This window comes from Haliaeetus albicilla, chromosome W (assembly GCF_947461875.1).
Source record: "Haliaeetus albicilla chromosome W, bHalAlb1.1, whole genome shotgun sequence".
NCBI classification, from domain to species: Eukaryota; Metazoa; Chordata; class Aves; order Accipitriformes; family Accipitridae; genus Haliaeetus; species Haliaeetus albicilla.
In genome coordinates this window covers 11,571,411-11,598,166 of record NC_091515.1, presented here as the reverse complement: position 1 = coordinate 11,598,166, position 26,756 = coordinate 11,571,411, and the positions used below count along the sequence as shown (strand labels likewise).

The 26,756-nt window shown below is 45.1% G+C and overlaps 1 protein-coding gene across 1 annotated transcript in view; it reads left to right on the top strand.

The window, feature by feature from the left end:
* Positions 1-205: 205 nt before the first annotated feature.
* The window catches only part of LOC104313270 (homer scaffold protein 1), a 146,981-nt gene continuing 120,430 nt past the window's right edge, over positions 206-26,756 (top strand). Inside the window, exon 1 of the mRNA XM_069774873.1 lies at positions 206-1,289. Within this exon, the coding sequence (XP_069630974.1) occupies positions 1,285-1,289 (5 nt within the window). The 5' untranslated portion in view covers positions 206-1,284. The remainder of the gene's footprint in view (positions 1,290-26,756) is intronic.

Sequence of the window (26,756 nt, the reverse complement as noted above, 5' to 3'; positions counted from 1 at the left end):
GGCGCCGCCGGCGCCCCAGAGAGACGCACGGAGGCAGCCGGGCCGCGGCGGGCCCCGAACCTTCCCCCCGCTGCCATTCCCTATTATAGAAGCGCTTCCGGCAGCGTGGACCACTCTGACATCATCCCATACACCCCGGTGACGTCAGCGCCGGGAGCGGTGTGTGACGTCAGTGCGTAGGGGAGCGCGGTGACATGTGCTATTTAAAGCTCCCCGGATAGAGGCAGAGTGAGTAGGTGCCGTCGCGAGCAGTAGCGAGCTGGCTGCTTGTGGCCGGCGTGCGCGGTGGACTGTAGGGCTCTGCCCTTCTCGGAGGAGCGGGACGGAGGCGTGGGCTGCAGGCGTGGCGGCTGCGCCTGCCCACCGCAAGGGGACCTAGGTGGGCGGAGGCGTGAGGCGGAGGATGCGAGCAGGAAGATGCAGCGGCTCGAGGGCGCTGGAGCAGCCGGACAGCGCCTGACACGGAGCTCGCTTGTTCGCTCCCTCCCTCCCTCCCACCGGCGGGGCTGAGCCCGCGGCCCCACCGCAGAGGAGCGCGGGCTCGGCGGCCTCTCCCGCTGGCAGTGACCGACCCGCCGCGCCCCAGGACGATGCCCGCCCGCTCGCCGCAGAAGAAGGCGTGACGGCGAGGAGCGGACCCGCCGCCGCGGGAAGGAGGAGCGGCGCTCCGCATCTCTGCAGCCGGGGGTGGGCGGATCGGGGGAGCGCGGCGCCCGCCAGCCGCCGCACGCTGGGAGCCCGATGCCAGCGCCGGTGCCGCGGCTCGCACCGCCTCCTCGGGAGAATGCATTGGTGCCCGCCACGCTGCTGGCGGGGGTGCTAGGGGGAGCGGCGGCGTGGAGCCCTGCGCGCACCGCCTGCCCCATTCCGTTCCGCCTCTGAGTTGCACGGAGCCCTCAGCCTTCGGCTGCCGCTCACCTCCCGGCGAGAAGCGCTGCAGCCGCTGCCAGCCCCTCGTGGAGAAGGCGAGCGTCTCCCCGTCCGCCCGCAGGAGGGGACCCGTCTGCCCCCGGAGCCGCCGCTGCCGCCCGCCCGAGGGCCGGAGCCGCTGCCTGCGGGCGTCTGGCGAGGCCGGCGGCCATGGGAGCCCGGCCCGCGGGAGGCGTTCCCTAGCGCGCGGGCGGCTACGCTCGGCCCGGCAGCTGCGAGCCGGAGGCGCGGCAAGCCCAGCCCAGCCCAGCGGACTGCCGCCGCCACGGGGCTGCGGAGCTGCCGTTGCGGCGAGGCGCGGCGAGGAGCGCCCCAGGGACGCGGCTCCGCTGGTGCCCGGCGCCGCCGGCCGCCATGGGGTAAGGATGTCGCGGGAGCCGCCGGGGTGGGGGGGTGGAAGCGGCTGCCCGCGCAAGCTGTTGCTGTTCAAGCGGGCGCTGCTGAATGAGCGCGGAGGCGAGTTGGTTTTACTGGCTGGGTGCATAAGGAGCAGGAATCCTGCTGCGATCGATGCTGTGCATCAGCCTGATGAAAGAAAAGTGGGGCGCACCGTGATCTGCAGAGGTTTGCCTCTGCCGTAGCTACATCAGATTGCTGGAAGAGCTGCCTTGGCTTCCAGACCCCCAACGTGAGGACCTTCCCCTGGTCTTTTAGGGGTGGTCAGTCCTGAAAACGACTGCTTTAAGCTCAGTGTGACAAGGTGAAACTTAAGAGCAGCAAAGGCTCGTTTTAACTCTTCTGGAGTCTTCAGAGGATATAAAACAAGGTGTGAATTTCCCAATATAGTGAAGAAGACTCTAGAGAAATCTGCTTTACAGCAGGTCCCCTAAGTGAATTGGGATATCCACTTGAAGCTTTAAGGAAATTAGAAGGAATAAAATCTTTAAAATGAACCTGATCACATCTAATGTAGTAGCTATAAAAGTGATATAGATACCTGTGAAAACTTTCTGCAGTTGTACTCTTAGTAATTTGTATAGTGAGATGAAAAAATAAACCTTGTGCTTGCCTGATAACCTCTGAATAGAATGGAAACTCATCCCATGTTCAAAAGCAACAGAAACCCAGTATGATTTGGCTAACTGCAAGGTGGAGGCAGACTTTTAATGCATTAACAAGATGCTGGTTTTCTAAGACTTTATGACATAGTTTAGAGTATAAAAGTTATAACTCATGTCCTTTGTATTTTGGTCATTCAGGAATTCAAATGTGAAATTGATATAGTAATGTGGAAGTTAAAAGTGTCTCTTTCCTTAGGCTGTTAAGGACACATGGAATTCTCCAATTTATTAACTTCCTTGCATGTAGGGTGATAACAGCTGCGTCCTTGGCTCTGTCCTAGTCACTGGGGCCCACTGTACAAGATGTAGGAAGGAATGACTTCTTAGGCTAGCTTTTATTTTCCTGTTGTCTTCCCTTCCAAATCTAAACAGAATAAACCCAAGCTTGTAGCTGTCTACATATTCAAGAAAGTCATAATGTGTTTCAAAAACCTGGCCAAAAGACTAAATGATGTTATAGTGTTGTCACAGATGGAGTGATGCACTTCACTCTTAAGAGAGAAGTAGCAATATGTTTATTGATATAAAACAGTGATTTAACAAAGTTTGATAGTAAATGCGACAGTGGTTTAACAAGATTCGATGGCAAGGTTCACTTGATATTTACTGCATAGAGGGTCAGACAAAACTGTCAGGGAGACCCTCCCATTGAGTCATGAGGTTCAGAAAGGACCCCCTTGCGTTCTAAACTCCTTCTCAGAGAGGAGTCTAGGTGCAGCTGGATCCACTCCTAGTCCCAGACTTGGTCAATGGTTTATGCCTAAAGGATTATATATGTGCAGTCAATCCTTTATATCACTTAGGATTTCAAAGTTTAGCATGCTATTAATCACTTAATGAGAATCTGTTGCAGCAAAGACTCTCTCAACCTCGAGGAGTAACCTTAAGAGGCATCCCTACTCAAGGGGAGATCCTGGTGTGCAGCCCGCTGCCGTGCAAGAGAGCTCAATGGGCCCTGGGCTGTCCACTATTTATGGAGTAAGATAATTGACTCATAGTCATATTTGCATACCAACTACAGATGTTAGTTTCTTCCAAATTTGGCTTGAGTTGGATATTGACCAGCACTGTGGTTAGGTGGGTGCATTGCTCAAATTGGCCCTTGGCTATTGTATTGTTATGATCGCCACTGGTGGTTATCACTTGAGCAGGGTTACAGGAAATACAGGTCCGCTTGGGGGTGGTGGTGCGGGGAGCACACCACCACAAGTGGGTTTGGGTTATATTCCTAAAACTGCTAAGCAGACACAGAATTATGTAGCTTTTAAAATTCAAATAATGGAAAACATCTCATTTATTTAAAGTCAGTATTGTGTTTGTAGATATGTCAGTTAAGTGTATTGTATTACAAATACAGAGAACTGTTGAAGAGGAGTAAACTTTGTACTTTCTCCAGAATTAAATTGAGCACTTCTGAAAACAAAAACCTGACTTACAAAAAAAAAAAATCCTTAATTTCTCCATTTCATAAACTTCAGTACTGCTAATGTTTTAGCATGGTAGCTTCTTAATGAACAGTACAAATCCATATCTGTAGAGGGAGTGGAAATAATCCTAAATACTGAAGGACTATCAAAATTATTTGGAGAAAGGGTATAAAGTTGGTGTCATGACTCTTAAGTAGTATCTTGGCATGTTAAGGTCAAGAAGACAAAACTTGCAAATATTTTGAAGACTCTTTAGACAGTACACACTGGGGTGTTGCAATATAGCATTCCTTTGCAGACTGTCTTTTAACAAGGTGGTCAAAACCAGCAATGTAGGTATGTGTTACTGATAAGCTCTCTGCTCTCTAAGAGTGAGTGAGCGCATCCAAGCCAGGGCCAGCACTAGCTCTGTGGATCTGCAGTTAAGTATCAGACATTTTATAATATTCAGAGCAGAGGTCTTGTTTCAGTAGCTATTTTGTATTAGCATCTAAATGCAATTGCCCATGGATTTCAGACTTTCTAGACCAAGATGTACTGGACTGTTAACATTGCAGTTATAAAAACAGTTTTCTGATGCTCTACTAAGGTCTTAAAATTGAGTGCTCTAGAAGCAAGTTGCAAAATGATTGATAATCCATATACCTGACCACATGAGGGTCAGTGTACTATATTTAGTATTTAATGGGTACTGTTATCCTACATAAGCTTGTACAGTGAGCTTGTAGTACCTGGCTGGTGGAGAGTTTACCTATTCCAATGGTCAGAACACAGAAAACTTGGGATGGGGGAGAGGAATTGGCTTACCAAACCAGCAGTGGCTTAGTCTCATTTGTTATAGTGAAAAATTCACTGTTCTGCCAGTGTAGTTCAGCCTGCTCAGCTCATAGAATACCATAAGGCAAGCCAGATAGATAATTATGCACTGTGCATGTGGTGAATACCAAGCTGTGGGTGACTGGTCTCTGAAGCTGTGTTGCTATTAAATTTGTTTTCAGAAACTTGATAATGGTCTATAGGGTCCAGTAGTTTAGGAACCACTCTTCTTAGTGCTGTATCCCATATGTTTGTGGATGTCCCTCATATCACAGGAGAAGGTAAACAAATCAAGCCTTGGGGATTGTATAGGCCAGGCACTCTAGCATAGGATGTCCACTCTTGATTCTCTACCTGACAGTCTCTCTTTCTCCCTCTCTCCTAGTTCCTCATCCCTGTTGCATAAAGACAGGTTCCTATCAATAGTCACTGTTGAGTGATATACCCATTTTTTTGTGCAGGCCTTTCTGTTGGGTTGACCACACTGAATATAGTGTTCTTCAATAGGAAAACATTGATTTTTGTGTAAATAAGACAACCTCAATATGTTCTGTCCCAGTTCATAGTGTGTCTCTTTTGTATTGCCAGTATTGAGAAACACAAAATTTGTCAGTATTGCACAATTGGTTGTCTTTGAGCAGAGGTTTGATTATATTAAAAATCCTTAAGAAATAGATCTTAAGTAAACATACTCAGGATGTGTATTGGTAGCCCAGGTTATTGTATACATTGACCAGGTAAATTCTGTGTTGAAAGCTGCAAACCATCACCTTATTTTACTGGTTGTTGGTACTGCTTTCTAGCAGGGGAATTAGAGGTTAGTATTTGTGGACTATAATGCAATCATTGCTCAGGCTGGAATGAATACATTTCATGCTAGAAGCGGTATGGAAACTGCACAGCCATGAATTCTGGTAAGGTTGAGAATTTGGTGTCCTGTTAAACTTAATCTCTTGGATTAATTCCTGATTTATTAATGAGTAGTCTCTCTGTAACTACTTTCCTTTATGGTCTTCTGTACTGTGGACAAGTATCCAAATTCATCTTACTGGCTTTTCCCTTCACTCTTTACCTTGTAATTCCTTATCATTCAGCAAAGCTTCTGTAAGATGTGCTTGCCTCTGTCATGTCATGTTAATCAAGGTGTCTTTTTATAAAGACTTTAGCTTCTCTTCACTTTTCTTGGACTATATTTAGTATGTTATCTTTATAAAGATGGTTATGATATGTGTCAATTTGAGATGGCAGATTTAGAATACTAGGGTTCTTAAGTTAGCTAGAGAATATTGTGGAAGATGAGTATTTTAGGATGTATTTATTAGCATTGTAGTTACCTAAAATAAGTATTTTAATTTAATTTTTGGTAGTTAGGGGAAAATGGTTGTTATTGGTTGATCCACTCCTAGCTCTTGCCCTTGCTGAAGGATGGGGAATTAGTGAAATGCATTTCTTTAAAGCATTCAGGATGCAGAGTCCCATTTTGAAGAGAGGATACTGTAGTTGTAGGGGACTTGACAAATCATGCTAATTCTAAACTCTAGGATGTAATAACTTTTACAAAGCCAGTTTGAAGCTTTAAAAACTAAATTATGTGAAAATCTGTACCATTTGAGCATATGGGATAGACAAATCTTGCTGTGGAAATTGGTTTGCTACCTGTTTGGTGTTTCCAAACCAAAGTCTTGTCCTTAAAATTTTCAGTTTTCCTTTCCCCAGCTGGGTAACAAGACATTAGCACTATAAAGCTGTTAGGAGCCAGAAGTATTGTTAACCGTTGAATTCGACCTGACTCAGGTTCTTTAACCTGTCTTTTTCCCCTCCCATAAGGCTTAATGATAGCTCTCCCAAAACTTTGTCTTAGCAACAGTTCCATCAGCTGTGCTCCTCTGACACATAAATATTGCAGATAATAGAGCAGAAGGTACAGCTTCTTGGCAGTAGTTTAGTGTTACTGCAATTCCTGGTCATGTTGTTATCTCAAGGGTAAAATGAGACGCTTATTGTGGGAAAGCAATGGCAGCAAAGTAGTTCATGCTGTCTTCTGTAGCAGTGTGTAGAGTGTAACAAAACCAGATCAACATTACTTACTATAGATAACACCCACAAAACTTGATTTTCTGAAAAAAGTTATTAAGGTATAAATACCTAGACAGATGTACTGTATGTAAATCAGCTTGAAATGGTTAATAAACTACTTCGTCAGGCAGCAATGCATGGAGACCTCTACCATGCTTAAATTATCTTCTGTCACAGTAGTTTTATGACCATGAAAACTAAAACAGCTATTCTGGCCTGTCAACACATAAATGGGTGTCCTGAATGCCATGGGGGATGATTTCTGTGCTGATCCAGTGAAGGTATTCATAATACCTTAAGGTTGCAGCTGATCTTTTTCAGTATTTTCATGCATTATAAAGATTGTATAGATCAGCTCTCTGGGTAAAATACTAGTTCTGCTGAAAATTAACATTTCAGTTCTTTGCATTCATCATGTTGAGATTATTTTTATTCTTAATGTCTCAAGGCAAACATCAGATGAATGTTTTGTGTGTATGTGCTTGTGATTTCTCGCTACCTGCTTACCCTACCACAATTCCCATTATCTTTGCAGATGTCGAGCCGATACTTGAGGAAGTATACAGTCTCAAAGTCATAGAGATTGCAATAGCTTGAAATACTGTAACAGGCCATCACTTCTAATTGAGAGAGGCAATGACACCTAACTGGCTTTAGAGCATTTCTGCTTGCTAAGTAGTAAAAGTAATAAGTAGAATTCAGATATCACTTTTATGGGAATTTTGTTGGAAAACATTTATTCTTTATGATTGTCTCTTAAGACTGTGATTTGATTTAAAGCTCTTAGCTAATCACTCTTTAAATCAGAGCTTTCAAAATCTATGTCTACGTGTTAGTATACTACAAAGAGAAGAGCATTATCTCATGATGTAACACTAATTTGCTAGTAGTTTCTCATTAGTATAGGTGCCTGGGACATGATTTTAGCTGAGCCTATGGTTTTCCAATGTATTCCAGATCAGTGACCATCTAAACAATGCAAGCACTTCATATAGATTAGAAACTTAGCTCTTCCACTCTTTTACATATCTTTAATTCTGAAGCCGTTTAGGCCTAAAGTAATTTCCAAGTGTCATGGTTTAATCCCAGCCAGCAACTAAGCACCATGCAGCCGCTCACTCACTCTCCCCACACCCAGTGGGATGGGGGAGAAAATCAGGAAAAAGAAGTAAAACTCGTGGGTTGAGATAAGAACGGTTTAATAGAACAGAAAAGAAGCAGCTAATAATGATAATGATAACACTAATAAAATGACAACAGTAGTAATAAAAGGATTGGAATGTACAAATGATGCGCAGGGCAATTGCTCACCACCCGCCGACCGACACCCCGCTAGTCCCCCAGCGGTGATTCCCCCTGTCCCCACTTCCCAGTTCCTAAACTAGATGGGACGTCACATGGTATGGAATACCCTGTTGGCCAGTTTGGGTCAGGTGCCCTGGCTGTGTCCTGTGCCAACTTCTTGTGCCCCTCCAGCTTTCTCGCTGGCTGGGCATGAGAAGCTGAAAAATCCTTGACTTGAGACTACACATTACTTAGCAACAACTGAAAACATCAGTGTTATCAACATTCTTTGCATACTGAACTCAAAACACAGCACCGTACCAGCTACTAGGAAGACAGTTAACTCTATCCCAGCTGAAACCAGGACACTAAGAAATGATGGCTCTTCTAGTCCAGTAGTTATAGTTTAAGAGGCATCTGGCAAGGGAGTGAGTGTGGTGTAGAGATATCAAATGAGGTTGAGACCAGACCTGGAACTCACATGAATATATGTGTGTGTATATATATATATACACACACACAAAAATTCAGTGCGCTTGTGTTTTAACAATACGCCCTTTGTATCTGAGACAACCCTGCATGTTCTCAAGAGAAAAATCTCAGGCTTCCCCATGTGTGTGGTTATAGTCTTAGTAACAGGAAACTGTAACAATGAACAAAGGGACAAAATATTCTGTATTATTTAAAGTAAAAATAAAAATCAGAGTACTCAGTTCATCTTTTATTTTTTTTCTTAAATACTATGTTAAGTTGAAATGTGTATTTTAAGGCCCTACTTATGTGAAAGCCCTCTGTAAAAAGTTTTGCAAGAACATGCTTTCTAGTTCAGGGTTTCATGCTGCTCTCCCTGCAAGGCTTTTTCAGATGTATTCAGTCTTAAAGGTAAGGTGCAATGGGTGTGGAAGCATTGCACTATGAAAAAATCTGCTTTTAGATCTAATTTTGATAATAGGTTTCTTTTCCCCATTCTGTTGTGAATATCTTAGTTTTTATTTTTTCCAAGGCTGGGCCATTTGGGATCCACCAAAATTAGTATTGTGCTCAGAACAGGGAGGCTAGAAGGGAGAGGAGGCTAGAAGGGAGAGGAGGCTAGAAGGGAGAGGAGGCTAGAGGAAGCTGTGGTTTTATTCCACCTGGGCCTTGCACATGCAGTGTTGGGCTCTGTTGCATCTACACAGAGCCATGGTAGTAGTATTAATGTCGTCTACTCCATTCTGCAAAGTAATGGAACTGTTTGAATACTGTATTGATTTTCTGGAACTGCATCACAAATATGCTTCTGGCAACACACTACATTCTGACACATTTTTCTGGTGGCGATTAGTGGTGAATGCCAGTCATCATTAAAAAAAAATAGTCTAGGGAGACACTGTTTAAACATGCAATAGATCATGATGGATTGCCAGGTACAAGCATATATTGACATTCCCAGTATCTTGTAATGATTTTTTTTTCCAGCTACAGATATCAAGTTAGCTAACTTAAGCAGTCAGTATCACTGGTTTTGACTAATGACTTTTACCTAAATAAAGAGGGAAGAACTTGAAATACATAGTTCATCTCAGGTTTTTCTTCTTCCTCCATATACTTGCAAATGATTCACAGGCACTGTTTTGTCCATCTTTGTGGTTGCATTCTTTGTCAACATCTTGATCATTAAGTTTTCACTGAGCTTGCCACCAGAAAGTGGGGACAACAGAAGACGGGGGCTGCTTTTTCCTGTTGTCTGTACTGCAGCACAAACATTTGACTATGCAGTGAGCCACATCAGTACTGTAACCTAGCTGACTGCATAGCTGTACAAATACAGGGTTGGCACAAGGGAAGTGTCATTACAGGTGGGATCGATCTACCTTTTGCTACAGCAGTGTCTGTTTAACTTGGCAGGAAGTGTTTTAAAAAAAATAATAATCCAGTCTCATAGCTATCCCTGTCTGAGTTTGCTCCTCAGTTTTGAAGCTGAAGTCTGGAAAGTTTCTTTTGAGACTGTCAAGTAAGTTGAGTCTCAGCTTGTTGAGAAATGGCATTTTTTTCCCCCTTTCATAGTGTCTTTCTTAGTAAAAAACCATAATAGGTAATATTGCCAGGGTTTTAGAATTTGGGTTTTTTAAATGCTTTTAAATGAATTATTCTGTAAACAGTATGCTATAGTCTTGAATCCATAGTTAATCTTGAAGCTATTCAACAGGACATGTAATGAGATCTTCCTTGAGTTTTGAAAACTGAAGAATGACCTTTAAATGGTGAATGCTTTACAGTGAAGTGTTGGTGAAATAAATGATTTTGATGTGTTCTTGCAATTCCTACTTCTTGTGCCTGTTCATTTCCAATAGTCTGCTAGCCCTGGCTTGTCTGTACAAAAAGCTAAAAGAATGTACTGTGTGATATTGGAGAAACCAGTGTTTTCTCCAACATGACTTACTGTGGAGTGTGCTGCCATTTCAGGGCTTCTTAGGGTATGAAGTGTTTTCCATGCCAACAAAAATAAGCATATGGAATAATGTATGCTATGTAGCTCTGTTGTCAAATCATTGCGTACAGTAACTGGGGCCCTAAGCAGCTACTTGGCCAATTGACTTTGAAATTGGGAGACCTGTGCTTTTGCACTAGCTGTATTTTTCACTGACTTGTGTGTGACTAAAAGAGTTAACCTGCAATTAGTCAGGATCAATTTATCTTTGCTTAACTTATTTTCAGCTTCTGGATACTGTTTTCTAAGTGCTTTTTCAATATCACAGTATATGTCCCATCCATGTCAATATTTGTTCTTGTTCTTTCACAAGACATAGAGGGATTCTCTGTGTCTGCTTTAGCAAGCCTACTACCCAGACATCCATAGCTCTGCATCTAGACATAGACAGGAACTGGGTTCCTACCAGGAAATGATTGGCAGTGCTCAGGAATAGGTGGTGTCTTGCTGGTTTGAGTCCTAGATAGGCTTGGTTCTTCAGAAGCACTGCACAGCTCAGATTGCAGCATGTCTGATTATGCACAATAGTAAAACTCCCAGGATCTTTGGGAAGTTTTCTGGAAAAAGACACAGGTGCTGAAGCACATGGTTAAGTAATGATCCATTTTGATGAGATTTCTGTGAAAGGTGAGTGCTAAACTCTAGATTCCCTAGTTACCTCACATCTGAATGCAAATGCTGCCCATGTCTCTTACAACAGATCTTAATGGGCCACCCAAGATCTGAGATAATTTTTACTGATAATTATGTATTTGGTGACCTTAAATGTGACATACAGCTTTAAAAAAAAAAAAAAAATCCTCCCTTTTTGTCCACATTAATTATGATTTTTTTAAATGAGGTTGGAACAAAAGCTAGAATATGTCTATTATTGGGATGGATTGGAGGGCATTATAGGGACCTTTTCTATAAAATCTGTGACTGACTGACTTATCATTGGCAGGTTTTGAGAATTAATATTTCTGGAGCTAAGTTCTTAGACAAAGGAAAATAATCTGCTGCTTCCCCAATTGTTCTTACAAAGTTCTGCCTTTACTTAGCATGAAAATAAGTTTAAAGAGTCCTTCTCTTCCGCTCCTCAGTAACATCCTTAAATCCTATATTTAAAGAATACTGCTGCTCATGAGTGCTCAAAGATGAATGTGGTAATCCTCAAATCGCTTGCACTAACTCAACCATTACAGATAGGACCCAAGTTTAGATCTTGTAAAGATTACCTTCTGTTTCAGCTTCTTGCTTGTCTTGTTACTCCTGCCACTGGCTATTGTTTTCGTAAAACTCAAGACTTTCCTGATTCAGAGGACTTTGCTGTCACTTACAGCAACGGGTAGGATGTTGCATCTGGAGTCATTTGGAAAAGAATAGTTGAACATCCTGGTGGGAGGATTCTCTCAAGGAAGAATATTAACTGTCAGCACCATGTTTGAGTTCAAAGTGGTTTTACAAAATCCAACCATCCAAACATTTCTGCAACCTTGGAAAAATGCTAGTTATGTAGTGGGAACCTGGAACAGAGGTTTGATTTGATGTCCTATATGACTCTGGATAAATCCTAATGAGTCTATTTAGACCCTAAAAAAAGCTGGCTTGATGATGCTGCAACTTGCATATGAAACTATGTCGTGGTTTCAGCCCAGCCAGTAACAAAGGACCACGCAGCCGCTTGCTCACTCCTCCCGCCCCCCTCCGGTGGGATAGGGAGGAGACAGAGGAGAGAAAAGAAAAAAACCTGGAACCTCGAGGGTTGAGATAAAGGCAGTTTACTGGGACAACACAAAAAAAAGTTACAACAACAACAACAACGGTACTAATGAACGAGTATACAAAAAGAGTGATGCACAGTGCAACTGCTCACCACCCGGAACCCGACGCTCCGCCACTTCCCCCACCGAAAGTCGGGAGAGCTCCCCCCAGCCCATACCCATTTATATACTGAGCATGATGTCAGATGGTATGGAATAGCTCCTTGGCTAGTTCAGGTCAGCTGCCCCGGCTATGCCCCCCACCTCCCAGGTTCCTGTGAAAATTAACTCTATCCCAGCTGAACCCAGGACAAACTACTTTTCTGAATTCCCTCAGTAAGAATATGGGTGGTATTTGCCCAGTTACTAAAATACAGACTTTTGTCTTCACCCTTTAAAAGTCCTACTAGCTTCCTCATTGTAGAGGAGAAATATTGGGAGGGATGGAATGATGATTTCAGACTGGGTAAGTTAACTGATTTTTGGAAAACCAGATCATTGAATGCTACCTCATATGCATACCAGTTTTGCAGCAAAGTAGATGACTGTGTGCTGTGTATTCAGTTTGCATGGCAAGGTTTTGGTAGCAGGGGGGCTACAGGGGCGGCTTCTGTGAGAAGCTGCTAGAAGCTTCCCCTATGTCTGACAGAGCCAATGCCAGCTGGCTCCAAGACGGACCCGCCGCTGGCCAAGGCTGAGCCAATCAGCGACAGTGGTAGTGCCTCTGTGATAACATATTTAAGAAGGGAAAAAAGTTGCTGTGCAACAGAAACTGCAGCTGGAGAGAGGAATGTGAATATGTGAGAGAAACAACTCTGCAGACACCAAGGTCAGTGAAGAAGGAGGGGGAGGAGATGCTCCAGGCGCCGGAGCAGAGATTCCCCTGCAGCCTGTGGCAAAGACCATGGTGAAGCACGTTGTCCCCCTACAGCCCATGGAGGTCCACAGTGGAGCAGATATCCACCTGCAGCCTGTGGAGGACCCCATGCCGCAGCAAGTGGATGCACCTGAAGGAGGCTGTGACCCTGTGGGAAGCCTGCACTGGAGCAGGTTCCTGGCAGGACCTGTGGAAAGAAAGAGGAGCCCACACTGGAGCAGGTTTTCTGGCAGGACTTGTGACCCCATGGGGGACCCACGCTGGAGCAGTGTGCTCCTGAAGGACTGCATCCTGTGGAAGGGACCCATGCTGGAGCAGTTCATGAAGAACTGTAGCTCGTGGGAAGGACTCACGTTGGACAAGTTCATGGAGGACTGTCTCCCATGGGAGGGACCCCATGCTGGAGCAGGGGAAGAGTGTGTGGAGTCCTGCCCCTGAGGAGGAAGGAACGGCAGAGACAACGTGTGATGAACTGACTACAACCCCCATTCCCCATCCCCCTGTGCTGCTCAGGGGGAGGAGATAGAGAATTCAGGAGTGAAGCTGTGCCTGGGAAGAAGGGGTGGGGGGAAGGTGTTTTTAAGATTTGGTTTTATTTCTCATTATCCTACTCTGATTTGATTGGTAATAAATTGAGTTAATTTTCCCCAAGTCAAGTCTGTTTTGCCCATGATGGTAATTGGTGAGTGATCTCTCCCTGTCCTTATCTCAACCCACAAGCCTTTCATTGTATTTTCTCTCCCTTGTCCAGCTGAGGAGGGGGAGTGATAGAGTGGCTTTGGTGGGCACCTGGCATCCAGCCAGGGTCAACCCACCACATGCTGCTATTAAGAACTTAATTAGAACACAAAGTTTATGATTAGCATTGCTGGTTATGATCACTAAGTGAAATTTTGTCTTTCACATTTGAAAAATGCAGCTAGTATTCTTCCATGAGAAGCTTGTATTGAACAAGAAATATTCCTAACCAGAGTGGCACAATAGCAATTAACCTTAATTGAAACTTGACAGTCATGGTGACTCACTTATATCACCTTACACCTTAATGAAGGTGATTAAGAAAAAAAAAAAAGACAAGACTTCTGGTTTCAGATACCATTGAGCTTATAAATGAATATGCTTGTACACTAGAGGTTTGGGAAGTTAGTGCTCATGTTCAAACTTCACACAAAGCAGACTAAGTAATGATTAAAACTGATACTTTAACTGGCAAATACGAAGTTTTGTTCTAAATAATCTTGTCTTATATGTATGTTGTTTATCTTCCTAAAGAACTGTTAATCTTCATTTGCTTGTAAACATTGAGGGGTTTCTTGTTTGTTGTTTTTTTGGGGGTGGGGTGGGGGGGTGGTTTGGGTTTTTTTGTTTGTTTTTTGGTTTGGGGTTTTTTGTTTGTTTGTTTTTTGGTTTTGCAGTTAAGTATGATTTTAGCACTTCCTACTTGTGGCATTCTGTTTCTAAACAGAAAACCTGTTAGAGAGTGGGAAATGGCAGTTTCTGCTACATGGACTTGTATTTGATGCTTCAGTTAAGCCTCTTTTGGACATAAATATGTGAGCATCTAAGTGCTCCAGTTATGCAAAACATGGTATAGTCTTCCCTAAGTAAGTAAAATGTTTTTAAATACAGCTTTCTTTAAAACTGACTTTGCAATGTTGAGCATTCTGCAAGTCAACCTGCTCATTTTCTGGCCACTGTTTATTTCAAGGATATAGAAGCACACGGGCTTGGCTTCTTTTGTTTAATATCTATTCTGATATTTGTGCAAAGGAGTGAGGGAGGCTTTTCTAGTTCTTGGTTCGTACATAGGTTTTGAATGCATTGAACCCTACCAGTTCTTTCAGGTACTGTGTAAGGGAAATCGTTCCTGTTCATAAAAAGAGGCCATACTGAAATAACTAACTAGCTCTTAAAAAGCTCTGGTTCCAGGTCTTTGCTTAGATGCTTCCTAACTGTAGTAGCATGTATTTATTGCTTGAATATTTTTATTGAACTATTAAGTATAGGCCTTTAATGTAGGCAATTCCAATTCCGTGTGAAATAAATAAGAAAATTCCGGTTTTATCTGTCACACGGGCACTTGAGCCAACACTTATGCACACTGTATGGTGTGAATTTTGTTGCTTAGTTTGTCAAAATGCTGGGCAGTTTCCTGAGATCTGATGATGTCCTGTAATTACACTTCCAACAAGTAAACTAACTTCCATCTGGGTAAAGCCCTGATACCTATCTGCTATCTTGGGGTTAGAACTATGGTAATTGTAGGTGCCTGTCCTGGGTTTAGCTGGGATAGAGTTAATTTTCACAGGAACCTGGGAGGGGGCACAGTCGGGACAGCTGACCTGAACTAGCCAAGGAGCTATTCCATACCATCTGACATCATGCTCGGTATATAAATGGGGAGCGGGCTGGGGGGGTGCGCTCTCAGCTTTCGGTGGTGGAAGTGGCGGAGCGTCGGGTTCCGGGTGGTGAGCAGTTGCACTGTGCATCACTCCTTTTGTATATTCTTTTATTAGTACCGTTGTTGTTGTTGTAACTTCTCTTTTTGTGTTGTCCCAGTAAATTGTCCTTATCTCAACCCACGAGGTTCCGTTTTTGTTTTTTTTTTTTTTTTCTCCTTTCTGATTCTCCTCCCCATCCCACCGGAGGGGGGCGGGAGGAGTGAGCGAGCGGCTGCGTGGTCCTTTGTTACCGGCTGGGCTGAAACCAGTGCCTTTCTGAAGTATAAACTGTATTTTAAAGTATCCTTTGGAAACTAGTTGATAATCTAGTTCCAGTACAACTAACACATGATACTTTTTCTTTACCAGCCTCCACCAGCGCAATCAAAGCAAGGGCACGAACTGTCAGTGAAGAAATGTTTCTTTACATTATTTGGATAGCAATACCCAAGGGTAGTACTGATGCAGCCATTCTATTTACAGCATGGTCGTATTCCCTTTGAGCTGCTCATCAGTGAGACAGTCTAGTCTAGGTATGGCTGTTCCTCTCCAGCAGTTGGGGCCTGTCCCCATGGCACAGTACTTGGCAAAATCCCTTGGTTGACATTTACTGCGCAGACCTGTGTACCTATTCCCACGTCACCTTCTGTAGCAGGCTGTGCAGGGCACTGTTTGCTCCAGGCACAGTGTATGGTCGTACTAGTTTATTTAAAAATGGATTGTGCCCTGTATGCTTGCTGTGAATCTCGCCATTATGGTGGGAAGTGGCCTGACAGTGAAAGGCATGTCGTTGGGTAAAACAGGATTTGGAGCCGTCCTAGGAATGCCTTGAGTGACCTGACAAGCAAACTGCTCCGGAGGCCTGTCAGGGACAGGATTTGGGTGTCCAGCCTTAGGAGGAGTCTCAGAACCTGTTTGGCATATGTGTGGTGTGAACAATCAAGGAAACGGAGATCTGTCACTTCCAGTTTGAGCTCAATATAGATGCAAGCACTGCTTCTGAAATTCAATAGTGTTTACTAAGCTGTAAGTTATCAAAAGGGAGGGACTTGCTGGAATGGTAATAGCATACTCAAAGTGAATTAAAGAGGCTTTATAGTTCCTGCAGTGCTCAGTGGGATGTTTCAAATTGATTTGTTACTTATGAATACAAAATTCTTTTATTTACCTTTCTAGGAGTCTAATTCAGTTCCTTGATACAAATGAAATAATTCAATTCTCATCTTGTGATGTGGACCAATGATTCTTTTTGAAACTTAACATGCAGCTGTAGCAGTCTTGAAGGGGTTGTGAATTGTTTGAAGATCAGTTGATGGTGATAATGATGAAATGCATGTTTATTCAGCCTGGTTCATTCCACTTGCTCCATATGTAAGTTCTGATACTTCCACTGGTGCTGGTGAAGGCATGACTTCAGCTTTGAGCTGTCTGCAGTCAAAGTGCAGGTTGCGCTAATAATTTATTTAAATGTGTTTATTTCTGAAGGTTAAGTGTAAAAGCTCTCAAAACTGACTGTTAACTGACAACTTCTTAATGTTAAATAAGGCTTTTCTGGGTTTTAAACTGGAAATGAAAGGAATGACAAGTGCCAGGCCCGCTAAAATAAAAAGCATTTTCACATGTAGAAGGCATGTCAAAATTAGTAACTCAGAGATGCAGAAAAAGGTGAAGTGGACTTGGTTGATGGAGTGAGAAGTAGTACAAGGGTGTGATCATTTTTGTATTGTATTGGGTCTGGCTGAGATGGAGTTAATACTCCCCATAGCAGCCCTCCTAGCGCTGTGCTCTGCATTGGTAGCTAGAAAGGTGTTGATAACACACCAGTGTTTTGGCTACTGCTGAGCAGTGCTGGCACAGCATCAAGGCTGTCTTTCCAACATTTCCCTGCTCAGTGGCAGGCTGGGGCTGGGCAAGATCTTGGGAGGGGACGTAGCCAGGACAGCTGACCCAAACTGACAAAAGGGATATTCCATACCATATGATGTCAGCTCAGCAATAAAAGCTAAGTAAAGGGAGGAGGAAGTAGGGGCATTAGTTATTTACATTTGTCTTCTGGGGCAACCACTGTGTACTGAAGCCCTGCTTCCCAGGAAGTGGCCAGACATTACCTGCTGATGGGAAGTAGAGAATAAATTTTTTTTTTCCTTTTCTTTTGAGCGCAACCTTTGCTTTTGCTTTATTAAACTGTCCTTATCTAGACCCACGAGCCTTTCATTATATTTTTTGCCCCTTGTCCAGCTGAGGAGGGGGAATGACAGAGTGGCTTTGGTGGGCACCTGGCATCCAGCCAGGGTCAACCCAACACACTATGAAGCCCTACAGAGAAGCAAATGGAAGTTTAAAGCCAATAATGAAGGTAATGAAAGCAAGCTAGTAAGAAGCATTACAAGCAGGGGTTTAACCCCAGCCAGCAACTAAGCACCATGCAGCCGCTCACTCACTTCCCCCCTACCCAGTGGGATGGGGGAGAAAATCAGGAAAAGAAGTAAAACTCCTGGGTTGAGATAAGAACGGTTTAATAGAACAGAAAAGAAGAAACTAATAATGATAAGGGTAACACTAATAAAATGACAACAGCAATAATAAAAGGATTGAAATGTACAAATGATGCGCAGGGCAATTGCTCACCACCCGCCGACCGACACCCAGCCAGTCCCCAAGCGGCGATCCCCTGCCCCCACTTCCCAGTTTCTATACTAGATGGGACGTCACATGGTATGGAATACCCTGTTGGCCAGTTTGGGTCAGGTGCCCTGGCTGGGCATGAGAAGCTGAAAAATCCTTGACTTTAGTCTAAACATTACTTAGCAACAACTGAAAACATCAGTGTTATCAACATTCTTGCATACTGAACTCAAAACATAGCACTGTACCAGCTACTAGGAAGACAGTTAACTCTATCCCAGCTGAAACCAGGACAGCATCTACCCCTTATTCTATACCATTATCCTGGTTGGAAACTGTGGGATGGATACTTCTTTTCTGTTCTATTAAACCATTCTTATCTCAACCCATGAGTTTTACTTCTTTTTCCTGATTTTCTCCCCCATCCCGCTGGATGGGGGGGGAGTGAGTGAGCGGCTGTGTGGTGCTTAGTTGCTGGCTGGGGTTAAACCACGACAACCATTTACATCATGCTCAGGTCCCATACTTTCAGCTACATCCCTATTAATCACCATCAACTTTTCTGTCCTTTGAGATATATATACATGTATACACACAGAGAGATATTATTCCCTTAGTCTATGGGCCATCTGTATAAAATGTTCATTGAGTTCATTTAGTGTACGACTTTGGGCTCCATCTGTCATACCAGTCTTTCTGGGCAGGAGGGATGGTGCAAAGTCCTCTCAGTCAACAGAGCAGGATTGGGCTTCAGTGCGCTGTGGCGACTGAATGACATTGGGCGCAGCAGGAGGATGGTGTGCACCGTTGGATTGTTGCATGCTGGAGTCAGTTCTGGTTCCATCACTACTGCGCTTTGCTCAGTTTTATCACAGTTCATTCTTGCTTGATCTAAGCTATTCTTACTATAGTACTATGAATATAGCATATAACAATTATAGTAATGATAACATACAGTAGCAGGGTTATATAGCAACTAATATCATACAATTTCATTCATTGGCTATTCTCACCTAAAATCAAATCCCCTTGAGGCACACATCGGACTTCTCCATCTTGTCGCATCACCCACCAAGTGCACCCAGGCCCTTGAGCAAAAGCAATCCCACGAATGGGTTTACCTTTGCCTGAGGCAGGAGTAACCCAGACTGTCTTCCCTAACATATTCTTCATGTGCACTACAGGGACTTTATCTACTTCTACAGTATGTAAAAGTTCTGACTGGGCAGGGCCACCCCGGTTGGCATATCCTCTGGTGTTGACTAACCAGGTGGCTTTTGCTAAATGTGTATCCCAATGTTTGAAAGTTCCACCCCCCATTGCTCTCAATGTAGTCTTTAACAGTCCATTGTATCGTTCAATTTTCCCAGAGGCTGGTGCATGATAGGGGATGTGATATACCCACTCAGTGCCATGCTCTTTGGCCCAGGTGTCTATGAGGTTGTTTCGGAAGTGAGTCCCGTTGTCTCAATTCTTTCTGGGGTGCCATGTCGCCACAAGACCTGCTTCTCAAGGCCCAGGATAGCGTTCCGGGCAGTGGCATGGGGTACAGAATATGTTTCCAGCCGTCCGGTGGTTGTTTCCACCATTGTAAGCACATAGCGCTTGCCTTGGCAGGTTCATGGGAGTGTGATATAGTCAATCTGCCAGGCTTCCCCATATTTATATTTCAGCCATCGCCCTCCATACCACAGGGGCTTTAACCACTTGGCTTGCTTAATTGCAGCACATGTTTCACATTCATGGATAACCTGTGCCATAGTGTCCATGGTCAGGTCCACCCCTCGATCTCGAGCCCATCTATATGTTGCATCTCTTCCCTGATGGCCTGAAGTATCATGGGCCCACCAAGCCATAAATAGCTCACCCTTATGTTGCCAGTCCAGGTCCACCTGAGACACTTCAATCTTGGCAGCCTGATCCACCTGTTGGTTGTTTTGATGTTCTTCAGTGGCCCAACCCTTGGGTACATGAGCATCTACGTGACGTACTTTTACAACCAGGTTCTCTAGCCGGGACGCAATATCTTGCCACAGTGCAGCAGCTCAGATGGGTTTACCTCTGCGCTGCCAGTTGCTCTGCTTCCATTGCTGTAACCACCCCCACAGGGCATTTGCCACCATCCATGAGTCAGTATAGAGATAGAGCACTGGCCACTTCTCTCTTTCAGCAATGTCTAATGCTAGCTGGATGGCTTTCACCTCTGCAAACTGACTCGATTCACCTTCTCCTTCAGCAGTCTCTGCAACTTGTCGTGTAGGACTCCATACAGCAGCCTTCCACCTCCGATGCTTTCCCACAATGCGACAGGACCCATCAGTGAACAGGGCATATTGCCTCTCATTTTCTGGCAGTTTATTATACAGTGGGGCCTCTTCAGGACACATCACCTCCTCCTCTGGCGACATTCCAAAATCTTTGCCTTCTGGCCAGTCCATGATCACTTCCACAATTCCTGGGCGACTGGGGTTTCCTATGCGAGCCCGTTGTGTGATCAGTGTGGCCCACTTACTCCACGTGGCATCAGTCGCGTGATGTGTAGAGGAGACTTTCCCTTTGAACATCCAGCCCAGCACTGGCAGTCAGGGTGCTAAGAGGAGCTGTGTTTCAGTACCAACCACTTCTGAGGCAGCTCGAACTCCTTCATATGCTGCCAATATCTCTTTCTCAGTTGGAGTATAGCGAGCCTCAGATCCTTGATATCCCCAACTCCAAAACCCCAGGGGTCGGCCTCGGGTCTCCCCAGGTGCTTTCTGCCAGAGGCTCCAGGTAGGGCCATTCTCCCCAGCTGCAGTATAGAGCACATTTTTAACATCTTGTCCTGTCTGGACTGGTCCAAGGGCTACTGCATGAACAATCTCCCGTTTAATTTGTTCAAAGGCTTGTTGTTGTTCAGGGCCCCATTTAAAATCATTCTTCTTCCGGGTCACTTGATAGAGAGGGCTTACAATCAGACTGTAGTTTGGAATATGCATTCTCCAAAAGCCCACAACACCTAAGAAAGCCTGTGTTTCCTTTTTATTAGTCGGTGAAGACATAGCTGCTATTTTGTTGATCACGTCCGCAGGGATCTGATGACACCAATCTTGCCATTTTATTCCTAAAAACTGGATCTCCTGTGCAGGTCCCTTGACCTTACTTTCTTTTATGGCAAAACCGGCTTTCAGAAGGATTTAGATTATTTTCTTCCCTTTCTCAAAGACTTCTTCTGCCGTGTTGCCCCATACGATGATGTCATCAATGTATTGCAGGTGTTCTGGAGCTTCACCTTTTTCCAGTACAGTCTGGATTAGTCCATGGCAAATGGTGGGGCTGTGTTTCCACCCCTGGGGCAATCGATTCCAAGTGTACTGGACACCCCTCCAAGTAAAAGAAAACTCTGGCCAGCACTCCGCTGCCAGAGGGATTGAGAAAAACGCATTAGCAATGTCAATTGTGGCATACCACTTGGCTGCCTTTGATTCCAGTTCGTACTGAAGTTGTAGCATAGCTGGAACGGCAGTACTCAGCGGTGGTGTAACTTCATTCAGGTCACGATAGTCAACTGTTAGTCTCTACTCCCCGTTAGACTTCCGCACTGGCCATATGGGACTATTAAAGGGTGAGCGAGTTTTGCTGATCACTCCTTGGCTCTCCAGTTGGCGAATGAACTTGTGGATGGGAATCAGAGAGTCTCGGTTGGTGCGATATTGCCCCCGCTGCACCGTCGTGGTAGCAATTGGCACTTGTTGCTCTTCAACCCTCAGCAACCCCACAATCGAAGGGTCTTGAGAGAGACCAGGCATGGTCTTGAGAGGACCAGACCAGGTCCTCTGTTTAATTCCCTCCCTCTCCAAGGCAGCTATACCAAAAGCCCATTGATACTCTTTTGGGTCCTTATAATACCCTCTCCTGAGGTAGTCTATGCCAAGGATGCACGGGGACTTTGGGCCAGTCACAATGGGGTGTTTCTGCCATTCATTTCCAGTTAGGCTTACTTCAGCTTCCAATACAGTTAGCCTTTGGGATTCCCCTGTCACACCAGAGATACAGATCGGTTTTGCCCCTTTATAACTTGATGGCATTAGAGTGCACTGTGCACCAGTGTGTACTAGAGCCTTGTACTCTTATGGGTCTAACGTGCCAGGCCATCGAATCCACGCGGTCCAATAGACTCGGTTTTCCCTTTCCTCCACCTGGCTGGAGGCAGGGCCCCTCTAATTCTGGTCAGAGTATCCATTACCCACTTATAAAATTGGCTCAGAAGTCCCTTCAAAAGGATCAGAAGCAAGATCAGCCCTTCTACTCTGTTTGGAAACTGGAGTGGCATTTTTCCTGGTAGAATCCCCTTTTGTGGTGGTTTTTCCTCACAACTCACATGCCCGTGCATTTAGGACCGAGGTAGGTTTTCCATCCCACTTCCTCATGTCCTCTCCATGGTCACACAGGTAAAACCACAGGGCACCTCGCGGTGTGTACCTTCTATATTCTGTCTCTCGGGCAGAGGAATGCTCACTCCTAATAGTTGAGACATTGGTCCTTGCAGGGGGGCAATAGGACATATCCTCTTTGAATTGCTGGAAATCCCAGGAGAGCTTCTCCACAGCTGAGATGCAGGCTTGTAGGAAGGAGGACAGATTTTCTTCGTATTGCCAGAGCTGGCAAGCCATTTCATCCACCATCGGTGCCTCTTCATATTTGCAGGTCAGTATTGCCAGTGGGTTGGCGTACGACGATGGTGCGCTCTGTACAAACATCCGCCACATGGGTCATGTGCATTGGACTTCGTCTGGATCTTTGGGTAATTGTGTGTTGTCCAGATATCCAATCCCACTTGGTGGGCTCGGGGGAGTTGATCTTTTAGGTAGTCTGTTGCCACACACAGGTGTCACGACAATGACTCAGGAGGGACAGGGAAAATTTCAACACCCCGTTTTACTCGGCGAATCCCAGGGTAGGAGTCACAACAATGGCTCCTAAATGCTCGAAATATGTTTTATTTAACATTGACTTATAAACACAAGTGTGGCTAAATTTGGCGTAGCAGATATTTCGAATAAAAAACTTGACACCTAACAGCTGTAGCAAAATATTCCTAACAACAAAGTAGGAGGAAGAGAAGAGATAAGAGAGAGAGAAGAAAGAGAAAAAAGGAAAGGTAAGTATCACCACCCTTGGATCCAGTGAAGAAAGAGTCTCGATAGTAGCTGTCTGGATTCCTCAGGCTGCGGACTCACGCCTGGGGGTTGGTCTCCCCCCACCTTTTATACCCTTGTTAGAGAGCCCTTTGCACATGTGTTGTGGGATTTTTCTCAAAAGTTCTTGAGGAGGGAGTAGGGGGTGGGTTGCTGATGCTCCCTTATGCCATTTAACTTGTTTATACAACTTCCGTGGTAAGGGCCCATGGCAAAACTCCAAACCTGTGACAAAATGTCCAAAGCACAACCACTAGACAACTTCCCAGAAAGACAATCGCCAGAAAGCCTCTTTGAGGCACAACTGCTAGAAAGCCTCCCAGAAACAGTTCACTACCCCACCTCCACAGGGCATGTCCTGTTTCGGCTGCTTGTGGCTACCTGCTTGGTTGTTTGAGACAAAATGGTTGCCAGTCTCTCACAGTCTCGCGGTCCCTCACACTGGGTCATAATAAATCATCTCTAGCATGGCTAATTCCCTCAGATATTGGATACCTCTCTCCATGGTGGTCCTCTTGCCTGACTGACATATAACATCTTCCTTGAAGGGGTACCTTTCCTTCATGCTTGACAGGAGTCGCCTCCAGAGGCTGACGGCTTGTGTCCCTTTTCCAATTGCCTTGTCAATGCCACCTTCCTTGGCAAGCGATCCCAGCTGCTTGGCTTCCGTACCTTCTAATTCCAGGCTACTAGCCCCATTGTCCCAGCATCGGAGCAGCCAGGTGATAATGTGCTCCCCTGGACGAGGGCTGAAATCTTTTTGCATATCCCACAGCTCACTCAGGGGTAGGGATCAGGTTATTACCTCTGGTTCTCCCTCTTCCTCCTGTTCTCATAATGACCCTGGTTCATCTTCATCCTTCGCTAAGCAAACTGGTTTTTTTGTATATTTCTTTTTCTGTATGAGGGCAACTGATACTGGCGCGGGTTGTTTCGCTGGTTCAGCTGCAGTACTTGTCGCGGGGGTTGGAGTGGCCGCAGTGCCCGTTGTCTTGTTGTTAGATCCAGAGACCTTCTCTTCCCCTTGAGGGTATTGAGTGGTGTTGAACAGGGGTCGATAGGCATGGGCCAGGGCCCAGCACATTGCAATGATTTGTCTCTCTGGAGTTGTCAGGGTGACAGCATACTTTTTCCAAATATTTTACTAGTTCTTCTGGATCCTGCACTTGTTCAGGGGTGAAGTTCCAAAACACTGGAGGTGCCCACTTTTCTAGGTACTTGCCCATACTACCCCACACACCCTGCCACTCATAATTATCCAGCCTACGGGCAGATCTCTGGGTGATCTTCTTAAATAGTTGTTTAACCCTAAACAAGACCTGAACCACATTCAGGAACATGCTAATTCCTAGCAATAGGACCATACTGGTCTCAACATCCCAAGGGTATTCAAATTTTTCAAAATTCTCAAACACTGTTGTAACTAGACTGGAGGAGAAGGGAAAGGGGAAGACAGGTGTCTCGCCCATAGATTGGCTCTCTGAGGAGGAAAGGTAAAGGGTGTAATTATTAATAGTTTCCCACAGATGGCTCCCGAAGCATAGAGGTGATGACAATGCTGAGTACAAATACCAGATTAGTCCCACAACCAATAATTTTATCATACCATAAGCCAGTATTACACAATACATCAAAGTAAAAACCTTAATCCACCTCCCATGGATGATAAGCAGCAGCACAGGGACTACATACAGCAAGTAAGTGAGGTGATGATACATAACAGAACTCTAAAAACGAGCACCACAACCCTAAGAGCCCATAAATTGACACTGAGCAGTGACTATTAAACTAATATAATGAATGCTTGTAACAAATTTATTTTAGCACGCTCTGATCACATCTGTCATTACCTCAGCCATTTGTGCCCCACGTTGGGTGCCAAAAAGGACTGTCGTGGTTTAACCCCAGCCAGCAACTAAGCACCACACAGCCACTCACTCACTTCTCCCCACCCAGTGGGATGGGGGAGAGAATTGGAAGGAAAAAGGTAAAACTCATGGATTGAGATAAGAACAGTTTAATAGGACAGAAAAGAAGAAACTAATAATGATAACCACGATAAAATGACAATAATAACAAAAGGAGTGGAATATACAAAACAAGTGATGCACAATGCAATTTCTCACCACTTGCCAACCGATGCCCAGTTAGTTCCCAAGCAGCAATCCCCCCCAGGCCAACTCCCCCCAGTTTATACACTAGGCATGATGTCACATGGTACGGAATACCCCTTTGGCCAGTTTGGGTCAGGTGCCCTGGCTGTGTCCCCTCCCAACTTCTTCTGCCCCTCCAGCCTTCTTGCTGGCTGGGCATGAGAAGCTGAAAAATCCTTGACTTGAGTCTAAACGCTACTTAGCATCAACTGAAAACATCAGTGTGTTATCAACATTCTTCTCATACTGTACCCAAGCCATAACACGTGTGTTTGGTTTATGTGGCAAGGTTTTGGTAGTGGGGGGGGTTACAGGGGTGGCTTCTGTGAGAAGCTGCTAGAAGCTTCCCCTATGTCTGACAGAGCCCATACCAGCCGGCTCTAAGACGGACCTGCCACCGGCCAAGGCTGAGCCAATCAGAGATAGTGGTAACGCCTCTGTGATAACATTTTTAAGAAGGGAAAAAAGTTGGGACAGACAGAAACGGCAGCCAGAGAGAGGAGTGAGAATATGTAAAAGAAAACAACCCTGCAGACACCAAGGTCAGTGAAGAAGGAGGGGGAGGAGATGCTCCAGGCGCCAGAGCAGAGATTCCCCTGCAGCCCGTGGTGAAGACCATGGTGAGGCAGGCTGTCCCCCTGCAGCCCATGGAGGTCCACGGTGGAGCAGATATCCACCTGCAGCCTGTGGAGGACCCCACACCAGAGCAGGTGGGTTCCCAAAGGAGGCTGTGACCCCGTGGGAAGCCCGCGCTGGAGCAGGCTCCTGGCAGGACCTGTGGATCTGTGGAGAGAGGAGCCCACGGAGCAGGTTTTCTGGCAGGACTTGTGACCCCATGGGGGACCCACGCTGGAGCAGTGTGCTCCTGAAGGACTGCACCCCATGGACAGGACCCATGCTGGAGCAGTTTGTGAAGAACTGCAGCCCGTGGGAAGGACCCACATTGGAGAAGTTCGTGGAGGACTGTCTCCTGTGGGAGGGACCCCAAGCTGGAGCAGGGGAAGAGTGTGATGTGTCCTCCCCCTGAGGAGGATGAAGCGACAGAAAATAATGTGTGATGAACTGACCATAAACCCCATTCCCTGTCCCCCTGTGTCACTGGGGGCAGGGTTGGTAGAGAAGAATCCTAGAGTGAAGTTGTGCCTGGGAAGAAGGGAGGGGTGGAGGGAAGGTGTTCTGAGATTTGGTTTTATTTCTCATTACCTTACTCTGGTTGATTTGTAATAAATTGAGTTAATTTTCCCCAAGCTGAGTCTGTTTTGCCCGTGACAGTAATTGGTGAGTGATCTATCCTGTCCTTATCTCAACCCACAAGCTCTTTGTTATATTTTCTCTCCCCTGTCCAGTTGACGGAGGGGGAGTGATAGAATGGCTTTGGTGGGTACCTGGCTTCCAGCCAGGGTCAACCCACCACAGTTAGACTTCATCTAAAAATACTAATTTTTAAATACTCTCAGTGTTTACCGTATAATTGCTGATTTAACTGAGTGGAAACACTTGATGAATTGATTCTATGATATTGTCTTCCTTTTATTCCTTTTTAGTTTCCAAAATCCTCATCTGTCTCTATTGTCAAATTCCTCAGCTTTGTCTCTGTTGCCATATACCTGTGAAATACAGCACTAGTTCTAGTGCCAACCCTCTGTTCTTGGTTCCTTCTTGCCGTGCTAGCTGTGCAGT